The 15,076-nt window shown below is 37.2% G+C and overlaps 1 protein-coding gene across 1 annotated transcript; it reads right to left on the reverse strand.

Moving 5' to 3' along the window:
- Positions 1 to 46: 46 nt before the first annotated feature.
- On the reverse strand, positions 47 to 12,972 carry neil3 (nei-like DNA glycosylase 3). Its single transcript, XM_032555545.1, has 10 exons — positions 12,740 to 12,972; positions 11,717 to 11,826; positions 8,924 to 9,058; positions 8,337 to 8,550; positions 7,533 to 7,607; positions 7,274 to 7,440; positions 4,085 to 4,248; positions 1,488 to 1,902; positions 1,006 to 1,180; positions 47 to 901 (listed from the first exon to the last, which is right to left on the reverse strand). Exons 1-10 carry the CDS (start codon positions 12,842 to 12,844, stop codon positions 689 to 691), a joined length of 1,773 nt encoding a protein of 590 aa, XP_032411436.1. The 5' UTR covers positions 12,845 to 12,972; the 3' UTR covers positions 47 to 688.
- Positions 12,973 to 15,076: the final 2,104 nt, after the last annotated feature.

Genomic DNA, 15,076 nt, shown 5'->3' on the forward strand with positions numbered 1-15,076 from the left:
TTATTTTTATTGAGTCATAATCTGAGGAAGGATCACAATCCAGGTGTCATCATCAAACATTTTATTAATTTCAAATTCACACCACAAAGAAACTAATTATTATAGATTCATTCAAAATGTTTCAACTTGTTTTTATATGCATGTATATTTCAGTATTGCATCAAACAAGTAAAAGTAATATTATATTTTTTGTTAAGAATTACTAACAGAGAAGTCACCAACACTCTGCACAAGGAGGGCAACCAACAAAATGTTGCTCCTAAAGAAGATGAATGTCAGGACTTCAGGATTCAACCATACTAATGAAATTGAAAGTTTAGGGGAAGGAAAAGGTTTGTTAGCAGAAGGTTTGCAATCAATAGGGAAAGATTTCAGGTCTTTAAAGACTTTCAGAAAACACTGACTGTGACTGAAGTCACACAGACAAATCCATGACATGAGCAAGAACTGAAGTGTGTTAAGAACCAGAGACATCATTACATCTGAAAGACTGAACTGGTTTCAAGGTCTTTCATGTAGAACAAAGTAAGTTTTGCATTTCAGTCTGGAGATTCAGAGTTCCTGGAGTCTCTTTTTTTACATTTTCAAAAACTGTAAATAACCAGAAATATATCGCCTTATGTGTATGTAACATCTTAGTTTCACATTTTGATTTCAGGGACTGAAATAGAGATTTTCTATGATTGTTCTAATGTATTGAGATGCACCTGTGGGGCTTTGATGAGTTAGCAGCCATGGAAAGTCCTGGTCTGTCCTCGGCCCACTGGAAAAAGTCGCATTGTTTACCCTTTTGAAAGCTGCAGGTGTAGAAATTCCTGCCATTGTTTGGACCCAGCTTCAGAACCGTCCTCATTAAACAGCGTTTCCCATGGTGACAAAAAGGAAAGTGCAAATCAGCCCACTGCAACAGCGGAGGGGGGAAAAAGTTGTTTCTTTAGTTTTAAACTTCTATTGTGGACAAGTTGAAAGAAAACCCAACAAAAAGAAGTTAGTTTTCAGTGTCACCTGAAAGAAGTTGCACTTGTTCTCTCTTGGCAGGGAGCAGGAATAAAACCGTCGTCCTTTATTCTCACCCTCCTTGTGGACCACTCTGAGGACGGAGGGACGACGATGGGATGAGCAACAAGGGGGACTGGGAGGAATGGAGGCTGCAGTGTTTGCCGCCTCTGTTCTGCACACACTGACAGGAGAAGAAACAGTCTTATTATTGTGAAATATGTTGCAGATAAAACACAGGAAATGCCTGTCACATCAACACTTATTAGCAAGTGAGGGCCATCTTTTCAGCCACATGTAACAATGTTTGTTGGCAATTATTGTATATGGCCGCTGCAGTGCCATGGCGATACGTTTTTGAATTTTTTTTAACAACGTTGCAAAGAATCTTTTCCCTAACTCATCTGCCTGAACTTGCAAACAAAAAGAAAAAAAAAACTTATCTTATTATAAAGTTGTTCATTATTTGGCCAAGGTAGAGGTTCACTCACCCTGAGTTGGGGGTTCCATTTTGAGCTTTGTTACTGGGAAGGGGGCTGTGATCAATTCTCATTTTCTTGGAAGGGTGAGTGTAGGAGGCCAGTGATTCCCCCTTGGAGAGCTCTGCACTTTGCTTCTGCCAGCCACCAGAGGCATAATTGGCGCTTGTTGTCCCTTGGCAGAAGCTGTTTTTATACAAACCTCGTTCTGCCGCCAAGGAATTCAAATGACTGCCGGCTGGGGAGAGCGGGGACTTTACGGGCTTTGGCTTCTCAGTCATGTCGGAGAAAACGAGGGTGGAAGTCCCGAACGCAGACCTCCAGTTGACTTTGAGCTCCTCTCGCGGCTTCCTGAAGGCGTTGCAGGGGTATTTAATTAAATCAGCAGTGAAGGGCGATGCTTCAGTGCTAATGTCGTCTTTGTGAACTGTGGAGATGGAGCCAGAGTGAGAAACTCAATTTATGTTCAGCAGCTGCAGCTCATTCTGATGCACTGGCTGCTCTCACTAAAATCCAGCTTGTTGTTAGCTTAAAGTGGTTACCATAAAATTTAACAGCAAGCAGCATGACTGCCATGCTCTGCTTTCTAATAAAAATACCACAATCTATAGAGATGCAGAAATTGAGCCACAGATTTGAAAATCTACCTGCTCTTAGTATGCAAACAATGAGCTCCGAGTCAAAGAGAACAACAGAATATTTATCGACTCTGTTCCTCAAAAACCTTCAAAACAGAATTTTTATTTTTATGCATAAGCCTAGCCTGTATGTGTTGATGCACACAAAGTAGGATTTTAAAGACTTTGCACAAAAAATTAATTTAACCAGAATCAATATTACTGCCAGTTTTATGCTGTTAAGCCAAGATAAAACCATACTCCCAAAAAATCCACTGTGCTTGTTTGGGATGGGAAAAAAGGCAGCACTTTTATAAGACTGGTTGGAATATTTACTCTGTATGGTGAGGACTGAAGTTAATAACTGCATTCATAAAATAAAAAAATCAGGAGAAACATTATCTTGATGATCTTTCAATGGCATACTTTGTTGAGCAAAGTGAAGCTGCAGCAACATATTTACACCCATCTTTGATAAAAAAAAAAATTTTTAAATCTGAGTGGATGTTGCTTCCACTTTCTGATTCACCTGTGCTTGGATATTATTTTATAAGTAAATAAAACAACAAAATAAATAAATAAAAAATAATATACAAATAATAAATTGTCACCTTTTTAAAAAATTTAAATTTAAAATTTTTACAGAAATGATAATTGATTTGTAGCTTGCCAACTACACAGTGAACTCCCAGTAATTTGTATTTTTTTTATTCACAGATTTTTCTGTGGAACATAACTACAAATTATTTGAAGAAAATCCACCTATTTACAGTTTCTTCCATACAGCAGTTTAGAATATTTGAAAGAAAGTATTGGGTAAAAAAGCAGCTAATCCAGGTACGCCATTCATTTTTCTTTAGCATTGATTGGCTGAACCCCAAAGAGTGGAGATAAAGAAGACCTTTGATGTTAACTTCTGTACTAGTGTTAAGATGGTTTCTATTGAGTTTTAATGCACATTGAGCAATATTTATGTTTGAACTACTAAATATGCAGTTATTAGTGTTTTTATAGGACGTGGTTGTGGTCCCTAACCTCCACAAAAACCCGGGGGTCACAATGTTACTGTAATAAACATTGTTTATGTAATGAGATGGGAAATTTTTGCAGTTTTCAAATCTGTTTAAAACCTTGCAGTACCTTCATACCAATAACCCTCCTGTTCCCAGAGCTCAGTCAGGTTTGTGTGGAGCAAAATATGTTTATTATCTTCAAAGATTTTAGAGGATTCCATAAAAAAATGCAACCATTCTCATGTATTATTCTCACTCATGTCTAGTGGAAAATGCAGGGGCTTTACATAAACACAAGTTGTTTTAAAGTCTGGCTTCTCATGGTTATTATTTTAAAACAGCTCAGAGCAACATTGTAAAAATCCTGATGATTACAAGTGCAGTTTCTTTTGTTCGCCCCTCCTTTAGAAGTGAGAAATTCACTTCATGAGACGGGACCAAAGAGGATTTGTTGTGGCACTGATTGAATAAAAAATCCCTTAAATTCAAAGCTGTAAAAATGAAACTACAGCCCCACATAAAGCAGCTGTGAACTGATGCTATTCAGCCCTTCAATCTGCTGTGATCTTAAAAAAAAAAGAATTGATGTATTCCAAATCGAGCAGCATGATCTCAGAGTTGAAGCCATTTAGCTGTAGTTTGGTTGCTGCCGCGGCGACAGAGCGAGGATGCGTCTTTCTGAGCAAAAGTTCAGTGCAGCCGTGAGCGTCTGAAGACAGCCGGAGGAAAATGACCAGCTGACAGACGTGGTCATTATTTGTGGAGCAACATACGGCCGCTCTCATCACAGAGGAGTCCGCCCAGTTGACGCCGGTTGCCACTGCCTCTCAAAGCATTGAAGCATTCACGTCAAATTGCATGTTGTTATTCTGCTACACAGCAAAAGAAAACTTGCTCTTATTTTATTGCTTGTTAACAAAGCTATTCTGTCACCCCATTAGATAATGTGACAGTAAAAAGACAGAAAATGTTCACTTACCCTCAGGTTTTGGAGTGAGGCAGGCATCACAGGCTCTGGCTTCTGGCTGGTTGATGAGCGTACAGAGTTGACAAGCCCAGTCCTCTTCCTCCTTCTTAGCCACATCATTCCTGGTTCTGTCGTGAAGCGCCCAACCGATGAGGCTGTTTCTAACTGGGAGCGCACTGGGAGAGCAACACAGAGCAGCCAAGGTGATTCTGGTAAGCCTCTGCAGCTAAAATAGACATTTTCCACCACTAAAGACTAACAGAAAAATGTGCTTTATGTTCTTTGCTAAAGGTAGTTGCTATAATGTAAACAGAACAAAGAATTACAAAATGTTCTTCCTTTGCATCAAAAGACATATGTCCATAACCTATAACAGTTTTGTTCAACATAAAATAGCAAAGCAAAGTACACAGGCTAGCCAAAAATCCACCTGGATTTAACTAAGCAAATGGGTACAAATGTATTGATTACTGGATGAGTGATTATCTTTCTGCTGGCAACAAGTTGTCAAACCCCAATGATGCAGCAGGAAGCTTTCCATTTGTCAGGCCTAGTCAACACAGGAACATTTTTATTTATTTTTATCTGAAATAGGAAAGATTTTAAAAGTTTAACAGTTTGACCCGATCATCCAACAGAAACAGCGTTTGGCCAGGCGGTGTGCAGCTGTTGACTGATGTGAGTTTGGGCAGGAGATGGTGAGACTTCTAAGAGTTGTTGCATAGAAAAAGTCTGATTTTCAGTATTTGATCAGCTCTGATCAATAATCAGAGCTAAGAAATTGTTCTATTCCAATATCTGTTCAATTAATTTCAAGCCCTTTCTTCTACAGACTTTATGCATTCAACAAGACTTTTGTACTGTGAGTGGTTTTTATTTAGCATCTGATGCACATTGTTTATTCAAAAATCCCAACAAATCAGACAAAAGATGCATAATTTAATAAATCAGTGGCTGATCCTGTAAAATATTGGGGCAATACTTTTCATCTCAAATAGACAAACAACTGGATCCAACTTACTGAATTTCAAACAGAAGTAAGATTTTTTTCCCCTAAATCTATAAAAAAATCAGATATAACCTGATGTAGTATATAAGTTAATATTTACCATATGAAAATTGATTAAAGGTAGAAAAAATTTAAATCACCCTAAGTCTGACTGTGATTTCAGTATAAAATACAACTTTTTCCTTTTATTATATTTTATAATGATGTTCTTTTGTTTTCAAAAGAAAAGATTTCATTGAGCTGATGGATATGAAAGATTCAACACAACTAAAACAGCAGCTTTTAAAAGAAATAATGGGAAATCAGAAGGAAAAGCTCATTTCAGTAATGAGTGGGTGGTAATGATAATGATCATAATGACTTCTTCATGCACCCATTTTGCTAGTATTTCTTCATTTTATGCAGGAGTTGTTTTTTATGAGGTCTAAGTCACAGAAAAAAGATTTCCATAATGTAAAAATCCAAGTAAGCTAAAGAAGGATGCAGTAATTAATGTTGCAGTTCAAACATTGGATGCAGATATGAACAAACACAATGTGTTTAAAAAACAAAAAGAAGCTTTGAGCATAAATGTTCTCACTCTGACATGAGGCTGGGGTATGTCTGACAAAAAGGCAAATCTTCAGTGCCAACCGTCATGGAGAAGGAAAGAAGCAGCGCCTTTGGAAAACTTCTCACAGATTGCTTTATCAGCTGTGTAATGCATTGTAAGGGCTTTGCATCCTAACCCCTCAAAGCTTTGCTCAAACACAGCCCAGGAGGTGTTGAGCCTGTGCCCTGTCTGGCAAACACAGTCTTATATGCGCATTAATTCTCACCCCATAACACTTCCCACTCCCTGCCAAGCCCATCTGCCTGCAAAGATGGCCTCTGTGAATGTGAGCCTAACATCTAAAGCGTGGCGCTACTTCTGCAAAGTTAGGGTTTGGAACTCAGATCTGGCTCAGCCGACGCTTCCTGCTGGGTGGGTGTTTCATATTTCTGATAAAGACGACAACAAGATGATTTCAGGCTTTTAGGGTTCATTGGACCAGTTTCCAAATGGGAAATCTACGTTTCTGGCATTAAAACAAGATGTCACAAAATATTTCAGGGATACAATCAGATTTTCTGCATTTCCCTTTTTTTTTCATGAAAACTGCTAAAAATATAAATAAACAGAAAAAAATCAGCTATGGAGCCCCACAATGAGAGCTCACATCACACTGACTGTAAAATCTCTGCAGTGGCTACCCGTATGTTTTATTGTTTTTCTTAATTAAGTTTATTTATCGTTCAATTTGCTTTTATTCTACCAGTCCAGCAGAGCCTTCAAGGCTTTTATTTGGACCTGAAATAAAAAAATAAAAATAAAACACACCTTATTAATTCTGGCCGTCAGCTTTGGAACAGACCTGAGGGCAGCTCAGAGTGGTGATGCTTTTTATAAAAACCAAATAAAAAAGTTGTTCTAGCCTGGCTTTCACTTGAATTTTAGAAATTTGGTTTTATTTTATTTATCAAATTTTGCTAATCAAATTTTAACATATTTTCATCAGCTTGTGTTGCATATTTAATTTTTTCTTAGTGTAATTAGTAATATTCATTGTTCTAATTTAGTTTTTACCACTACTTTGGATTTCACCATAACTGAAGCATAATTTTATTTCTAAGTATTTTTGTTTTTTATCTTTAAGCGTTTTGCATTGCTCATATCAGTCCCTGGTGTTTCCTCATTTACATTTGTGATTGTACTTTCTTAGATCTTTAAATTACATTTTTATGTAGTTATCTAATTATTAGTATTTTATCTACTTACTGTGACTTATCAATCACTAGAAGACATTCATTAATTCATTGATCAATGCAGAGGAAAAGGCACATGTGACTTTTCGACTGTTAGTTTTTCTTACAGTCCAGCTTTTAAATTTTGGTTTCTTTGCTGATGCATTTTTATTAAGAACTAAGAATTTATATCAATATAAAGGAAAAAAAAATGGGTCGAGAACTTTACTGCCAGGTTGTCTATTTATATGTTTGTTTTGAAGCCACAGAGAAACCAAAAGATAATCCTACAGTGTCACTGTGCAGAAACAGTGAGGTATTACAACGGAGTAACAACCGACACCCCAAACCTTCAAACAAGCAGCTTTTACAGGAATGCAAAACAACAGTTTCTCCGTCAAAGTGCCAAAAGCCTACAAGGACGGTACCTGACGTCCACCCCGGTGGGATCTCCCTTCTGACAGCGCTCACAGAAGTACGTCATCCTGCCGTTGTCTCCGAGACGACAGACTGTAATGACATGGGAGCACTGGCCACAATGGGGACGCTTGTAGACTTTGTAATGTTTGTAGAGAGGAGAGCCAGATTTGCGACACTGAGAAAGATGAAGAAAAAAACAAGATTGTTGAAGGTAAAAAAATTACAAGTAACTCTTAATAACCACATATTACTTACAAAATGACCAACCTTGTAAAACAAAAGAGTAAAATCACGAGTCATCTTCACTAAATGCTGGGTTTGAACGTGTGTCAACTGTTGAACCTAGAAATGAAGGTTTCCATGAAACAACAAAGTGACATTCAGAGTCAGCAAGGCTACACAAACACTTAAACCAAAAAGAAAAAAAAAAAACAGATATGGATAAAGGCAGAGGTCAATGATTCAAAAGATGAAAACTGCATGTTGTATATTCATGGGGATTGCAGCAACTTTGTATAAGAGAGAAAAATATATTTTTTTGCTCTTTTAGGGACTTGGAGGCTTGATAATGGAGGAGAAGCTTATAAACATTAGGCAGCCCCAGGAGAAGACGGGGCTAAAAGTCCGAGATTAATGTTTTGGTCCAGCGTGCCGATACACTCTGAGGAGGCCAGACAACCTTGTACAGCAAATCCTCAAGTAATAGTTGAGTATTAGAAGTTTTTACACCACAAAGCATCTAATCAGTAACAGATAGGTCAATAAAGTTCTCCATGTGATCCTCATCAAAATAACAACTTTATTAATGTTTATTTAATAACTCTATGCAGCTAACTGGAGGGAGAATCCTCTTGGGTCTGTATGCAGTCATATGCATTCAAAGTGCACAAAAAGATGGAATATATGTGCCGCAATGCGCTTGTTTGTCTTATCCCCTTTTCACCTTCCTCATTTCCATGCGGAGCTCAGAAATACATGAGCTTCCGCTATTCTTCCCTGTGAGTGTTGTCTTGCATTTTTACCCTCATTTTTTATTCCTCTGCTGAACACAATCCATCATCTCTTCTATACCTTCACGGCTGGGTGGAGGCCCGAGTCAAACAGGGCTTCGTTTTTAATGATGTTGCCGACTCCCGGCATGACGGCTTGGTCTAGGAGAACGTCGCAGAGCATCCTGCTACCCTGGCTCCTCACCGCCTCTTCGGAGCGGGAGCAGCAGAACCTGGAGGAGCACACATCCAGACTCTCCATGGCCCTGACCTTCTGCTCGCAATCCTCCGTCAACCTGCAGGAAATACAGTTCCCCAGCACCGGGAGGATTTAGAAAATACATGGCTGCTGTTTTCACTCCAGGTCAACCGGAGATCTAGAGAGGTTATACATTTCTAAATTGTTTGAGGTTGTTTATTACTAGCCAGAAGAGCATAGGTGAAATTCTCAGACAGTACAAATGATTGTCTGTCTTGCTTCTGATCATAACACATGAAAGACTATGATCGTTACAAATGCCAAGCAAAGAAAGCAGCATTTTTCATGCAACAATAGCCACTGTCTACAAAAGCAGCCTAATGTAGGACATCCTCACTAAATCAGACGCATACCCCAAGGTGAACTCCTGTCACCTCAATCTATCTTGCCTCCACTGTTGTCCCCATTACCTTATTTCCACTGCGCTGTCATAGAAGGCCACAGTGTCGTCGCTAAGGCGTATTTCTAGCGCTGCTGCAGAGCCCTCTACAACCTTCCTCTGAGCCGGATTTATACGCATCGATCCATTCATGCCGAAGTGGATTCTAGACGTTGAGAGAGAGAAAAATGGAAAATGGTTTTAAGTGTCGAATATCTGATTTTAATTAGAGTTTGACAAAATAAAGATATATGGTTCTGGGGCCTGAAGATTGAGTTGGGACTGAATGCGAAAAATAAGGAATTTTACCGCTGAAACTTGTGATAACTATAGACACTATCAAATACACATCCATTACACAAACCACTCTGTAAGATTTGGTACCTCAATCAATAAAAATATACATCAGGTGTGGTCAATGAGGACAGACGGATGATTATGGATGGATGAATGATGAATGAATTATAGATTGACGATGTTTATAGAGGGATTGATGATTATGGATGGACAGATCAATGGATGGATGAAAAATAAAATAACATTTCTGTAGTTTTTCAGATTTCTTCATACTGGTGGAGTTTGGTTTTTAAGCTGATTCATTATCAATCTGAATAACTGGCCAAGAAGATTTTTCACAAACAAAACATGAATAAAACTAAAAATCAGCAATTACCAAAACAACACTACGACTGAACATGTTCTTACTATTATTGCTGCCAAACAAACACTCAGAGGATAATATACATTTGAATTAGAGACCTTCTAACTTCCTACAGAGAAAATGTTTCTTTCATAAATAAGTTCTACATTTCACATTTTACCTCCATAAAAGATGCTATTTACAAGTTTAGCCTTTAAAGAACTTATACAAGGTTACTGTATTAAACCATGTAAGGAAAATACAAGTCGAGTTACAGCAGGGGAAAAGAAACCTGTGAAAGCTTTGGAGTCATTGGTATTTCTGAACAAATTACTTAGTTTGTAAAAGAGACAGAATATGAGGGAAAAAAAAACTTTCATAAATTGTTTTTGAACATTGAGTAAGGTGCAGACTGTGACGCCTGAAAACCTGGGAGTTTTTGCCTTTTCCCAGATGCCACTCAGGAGTGAGGTCTTCCAGTAAAGGACATCAAATTGAACGAATTGCTCCCTAAAAATATATATAAAAAAAGCTGTTCCTGAAAAGGGAAGATTGGTTGACGTGAGCAAAGCCTCAATTACAGCAACTTTCGGTGGACCTGAAAGCACCTTATTCTCCACATGCTTGATGTTAGAAAAAGCTACAAAAGCTTTTCTAAAGAGCCAGGGTGTCATCGTTCCACAATGAGGAAAAAAAGGTTCAAATGGAGGAAATTCAGCACTTTTGCTGCTGCTGCTGTGAGTGGGTATTCTGCTAAAATCATAGCAACAACCAGACATAAAATCCTGGAAAAAGGGAGGAAATGCTCAAAGGTAATGGAACAAAAACTGCTTTATTCTGCTACTACTGCTAAAACTATCCCACACAATCGTCTGGACATGCTTATCCTTGCAGGTTTGTGGAGTGGAGGTGGAACAAAAACCTTTTACAGTGGACCCCCGACTAGTCACGGTTCAGTATTCACATATTTTCATTTGGAAATTATTGTGAGAAAATCCTGCTATTTGGAGATTTTTTTATAGAGCATATCTACCTCAACAATGCTACATGACGCATTATTAGCTAGCCGCACATTTGCAAAGCAGCCAATCCAGGAGTCACATTTATTGTCCTTGGTGCTGATTGGTTGTATACCCAAGAACAGAAATAAGAAAGTTGATGTTAGCTTCTGTGGTCATGCTGGTTTCCACCTTGTGCATTGATACATTTTAAAGAGGGGGTGTTATGCAAAGTTTTATTTTTTGAGCTTTCTTGTGCTATAAAATTGTACTATGTGCCTGGAAAATACATTACACGCCCCTTCTAAGGTAAATTTGGTGTTTGAACTATTAAAATAAGTGTGTTAAGTGGAGATCTAGAGTGTTGATGAATATTAGCTATTTGTAGGTGACTGTGGTCCCAAACTCCCACAAAAACAGGCCAGGCATTCCCACCATATTAGAAAACCTAAAGTAGGAATACTCAGTTTTTCCTAAAAAAAAAAAGAAAAAGCCTCAAAGAGAACACATTAAAAAATTGGACCCAAAAAAAAGTCAGCACCAAAGTCTACAATCTGATATTAAGTGGAGGATCAGGCAATGATCCAAAACCCAGCAGACCATCTGACAAGTAAAAAGCACATCCACCTTGAAAGGTCACGACCTTCATGTAATCATAATGGTGTGGCATGACCTGAAAACATCTGTTCTTGTTAAACTCATACAGAGGGTGTCAACAGTGTGAAGGGAAGGTCCATGGTTTGAAGGCACAGTATTTTAGTCATTTATATTGAAATGTCAAAAGAAAAAGAAAACAGAAAATATTAAAAAGACCTAAATTTACATTTATTTCTTCATCTTCAATCATTTGTTTTCCAAGTTATTTAAAAAAAAACAAAAAACAACTGCTCATCTGTTTTAACATATTTGAAATTTTTTTTCCAAAAAATCTACCAGAATATATGAGCATAATTTTATAGCTCCAGACTTTGACTAAGTTGTCCTAACAGACAAATAAGTTTAGTATATTTAAGCAACATGAATTATCTTTGAAGGTCACAATTATGCTCTACTTTGTGTTGGTCTGTCACATAAAACTCTAATAAAATACACTGAAAGTTGTAGTTGTATTGCACTGTGTTAAATGTGAAAAAGTTCCAGGGTATAAATATGTTCCCACTGCAGAGACGTGTTGAGTTTACTTTACCTCAAGGCTCTTAAGCCGAAGTACATGAAGAGCTCCTTCCCAAGAGTTTCCACACCTGTGTACTGACATCCAGAGAAACTGTGGAAGACATTCGTCTCTGTGCCGTTTCTCTAAAAAGATACAGCAGCTTGATTAACATTTAACACTGGTACTGAGTGACAGACTGCATTTTTCATAACCCTTCATTGTCAAGCCCTAAAAAAACCCCCCAAAAAACAAAGCAGCTCACACAATAAAACATTTCACATTGCATTGTTAGAAAACAAAATGAATATTTGTTGTGCCGAAGTTATTCAATGTTATACAGAAATGAATGGGGTGTATTTTAGAGAAAATGAAAACATTTAATTTTATTTTTAGCTGTGGTTTAGGATTTTGCTTATTTGTACTACTACTGGATTAGCGCGTCTGTTTCTATTTGTGCATCTGCTTTGTTTTCTCAAACCCGAGTCGGTCCTGGTAGTAGCTGCTCCCAGTGAGCCTGGTTCTGGTTCTGCTGGAAATTTCTTCCTGTTAAAGGGGAGTTTTCCTCTCCATTGTCGCTTCATGCTGACCCGGACGAGTGAATGCTGCAATCTTTTGGGATTCCTCAGATAGAAAACGTTTTTCACTAATTTGAGTACTTAACCTCACTATGTTGTTTGATCATTTGGAATTAATGCACGACTGGACAAAATGTACTTTTTTTTAATTGATTTTTTTATGCATACTGATCTTAATTAATATTGTAATTAGCTGGAGAGCGTTATTGGACAATCCAAGACTAAAATAAGTAAAATCTTTCCCAAATGTGATTAACAGAAAATTCCCTCAGCAAAAGTACTCCCTATAAGTTACTGTCAGAACACTGTCTGTCGCTGAAATGATTATAAATTGAGAAATTCTCTGTAACATTTATTTTTCTTTAAAACTTCCAAGTCACTACCAGAAATAAATATAGCTTCTATGTGCCATGCATTTTCAATTTAGCCAGATAAATGAGGTTACAGAGTGAACCAATGTAGAAACAGGCCGTCAACGTACAGCTGACGCAGCCAAAGTGCCCCTGACTTCCTTCACTTTCTGACCCGTCCGGACCTTCGAGCGGATCTTCTCTCCGTTTAACGTGCAGCCTGGACCTTCCACCATCCTGCTGAACACAACCCGGAACCAGTCGAACCAATTCAGAACCAGCCAAAGTTCAAATACCCACTAAAAGTTCAGATAAGCAGCTCCTAAGCGTTTGTTGACGTTTATTTGCCCGCCATACGATTCACAGGCGCGCATGCGTAGTGTGGTTCACAGTACTCCTGATGGAAATATTAAAGGTACAGTAACCGATTTTTCCGGCATACAGATGCATTTTAATCACCTTTTCCTCCGTAAAAATACATATTTTATGTTAAAAATATCTATCTTATAATTATACATCTACAAAAAGTAAAACAATAAAACAAACAGCTAAAATAATGAGGACATTTTCACTCGGTATCGTTTATTCATGGTTTTATCATATGAAGTATTTCTCTAACAGATTACTTTTATTTTTACTTATTTGTCACGTTTAAATGTTTCAGATGGTCGAATAAAGGTTAATGGCAGACAAAGTTAACCCGAGTAAACTGAAAATGTGGTTCTCAGATAATGATTTCATTTATTAAGATATATATTCATAATTTTTATTCATTTGTATTTGATCCATTTATGCATAATAAAAAAAGAATTTTACAGTGAGCAAAGAAGCCGATTAAAATCCAATTTCCTCAGCTTAATATTACATTACAAATGCATAATTGATGGTAAATATGAGCAATTCCCTTTAAATTTCACTTGAGGGCGATATTGTACCATTGTTAGGCCTGAATTTGCCGACAGTATGGGAGGACGGACTGATAGATAGATAGATAGATAGATAGATAGATAGATAGATAGATAGATAGATAGATAGATAGATAGATAGATAGATAGATAGATAGATAGATAGATAGATAGATAGATAGATAGAAAAACATTTTTCTTATGCAGTTTTGCCACCAAAACTTCTTCATTTGAAGATTTTTTTTTTAATTCATGTTCTCTAGTCAAGTGTTCAGCCATGGCACAGGCATTTTGCTTGTTAAAACCAGCTGCTCTCTCCATTCAGCTCTAATGTACGAACCTAAAAGCAGCATATTCCTGCAGGGTTCTGTTCTCCCACAAGGTGTCACATAGCAAAGAATAAAGGGCAGTGACCATGTGATCTCACCTAATTAGAGTCACAGCTGGTTCAGATTCAGGCTGAGTCTTTCAACATTCAGAGCAGCACAGAAGAAATGCATTACTTTCCAAAAAATGACAACTGGGAAACAATAAAATGAAAGCTGTAACAGCAAAATCTAGTGCCTCCACAGAAAAAAGCACAAGGAGAGACTCAGGGAGAATATAATGAGCGATATTCCTTTTAAACAGTATATTCTAAGCACTCTTAAACGCAAATGTATCTTGTCACATTCACTTTAAATAATGCACATCTTCTGAGAAAAGTAGCAGCACATACTAAATTTGAGATACATTTGAAGAATACATTACAGTACCATAAGAATAAAAAAAGCTTATGATTGTTTTGAGGTCAGATTCTAAAATAAATCTATTTTTCCTCTACAATACACCACTTAAATGTATATTGATCACATGCCTAATTAACTAAGTTAATTAACTTTGATTAAAGTCCAGGCAATTAGCTGAAAGGTTTAGGCTTTCTGAGGTTTCTGAGGTACAAACTGTGAGTCATAAAGGACCATAGATGTAAGCTCAGGTGTGAGCACTTTGACTGAATGTGCAGGCTGACACAGCAACTTCAGTCCTCAAATTTAATTAAAACTTTTAAGTGTTTTAACAGATTTGTCTAATTATCTCAAGACCTGAAAAAAACTACTTCTCATTCTGCTAATAGTCTCTTCCTAATTGTTCTAATGAGTCTTCTAATTGTTAAATAAAACCTTAGACTTGCAGCTAATGTTTCTCAGAATGTTCTCAGAGCAAACATATGTGCTATTCTCATTTGTTTTGTTGATTTAGTAGTAATATAAATAAAAAAAAAACATACAGTAAATAATATGTGTTTTAAAATCACTGTTGCATGCTGGATAAACACTAAGGTGAAATATGACTTTCTTTTTATAGAACAATTGACAGCCAATTAAGCTGCTTTGATTATCATGAGGACCAGACTACTGATTGCATGCTTTGTTGGTTCACCACAAAAAGCCATGACAATCATACGTCCATGCTTCAATCATTTTAACTGTGAGCTTTTTTAATTACATTAAACTGCATGGGAAGCAAAAAAAAGGAAAAAAAATCCAGTTGCTTCTGTGGAGGAGGGAAGCTTAACTGCAGATG

Source organism: Xiphophorus hellerii, chromosome 23, assembly GCF_003331165.1.
Source record: "Xiphophorus hellerii strain 12219 chromosome 23, Xiphophorus_hellerii-4.1, whole genome shotgun sequence".
Lineage (NCBI taxonomy): Eukaryota > Metazoa > Chordata > Actinopteri > Cyprinodontiformes > Poeciliidae > Xiphophorus > Xiphophorus hellerii.

What these genes read in the sequence shown, in the direction of transcription:
- neil3 (XM_032555545.1), bottom strand. Translation starts at nt 12,844, where the DNA reads ATGGTGGAAGGTCCAGGCTGCACGTTAAACGGAGAGAAGATCCGCTCG. An exon ending in CCTCACTCCAAAACCTGAGG is followed by an intron (nt 1,903 to 4,084) that starts GTAAGTGAACAT and finishes CCATCTCCACAG; the next exon opens with TTCACAAAGACGACATTAGC. An exon ending in AATGGAACCCCCAACTCAGG is followed by an intron (nt 1,181 to 1,487) that starts GTGAGTGAACCT and finishes TTCTCCTGTCAG; the next exon opens with TGTGTGCAGAACAGAGGCGG.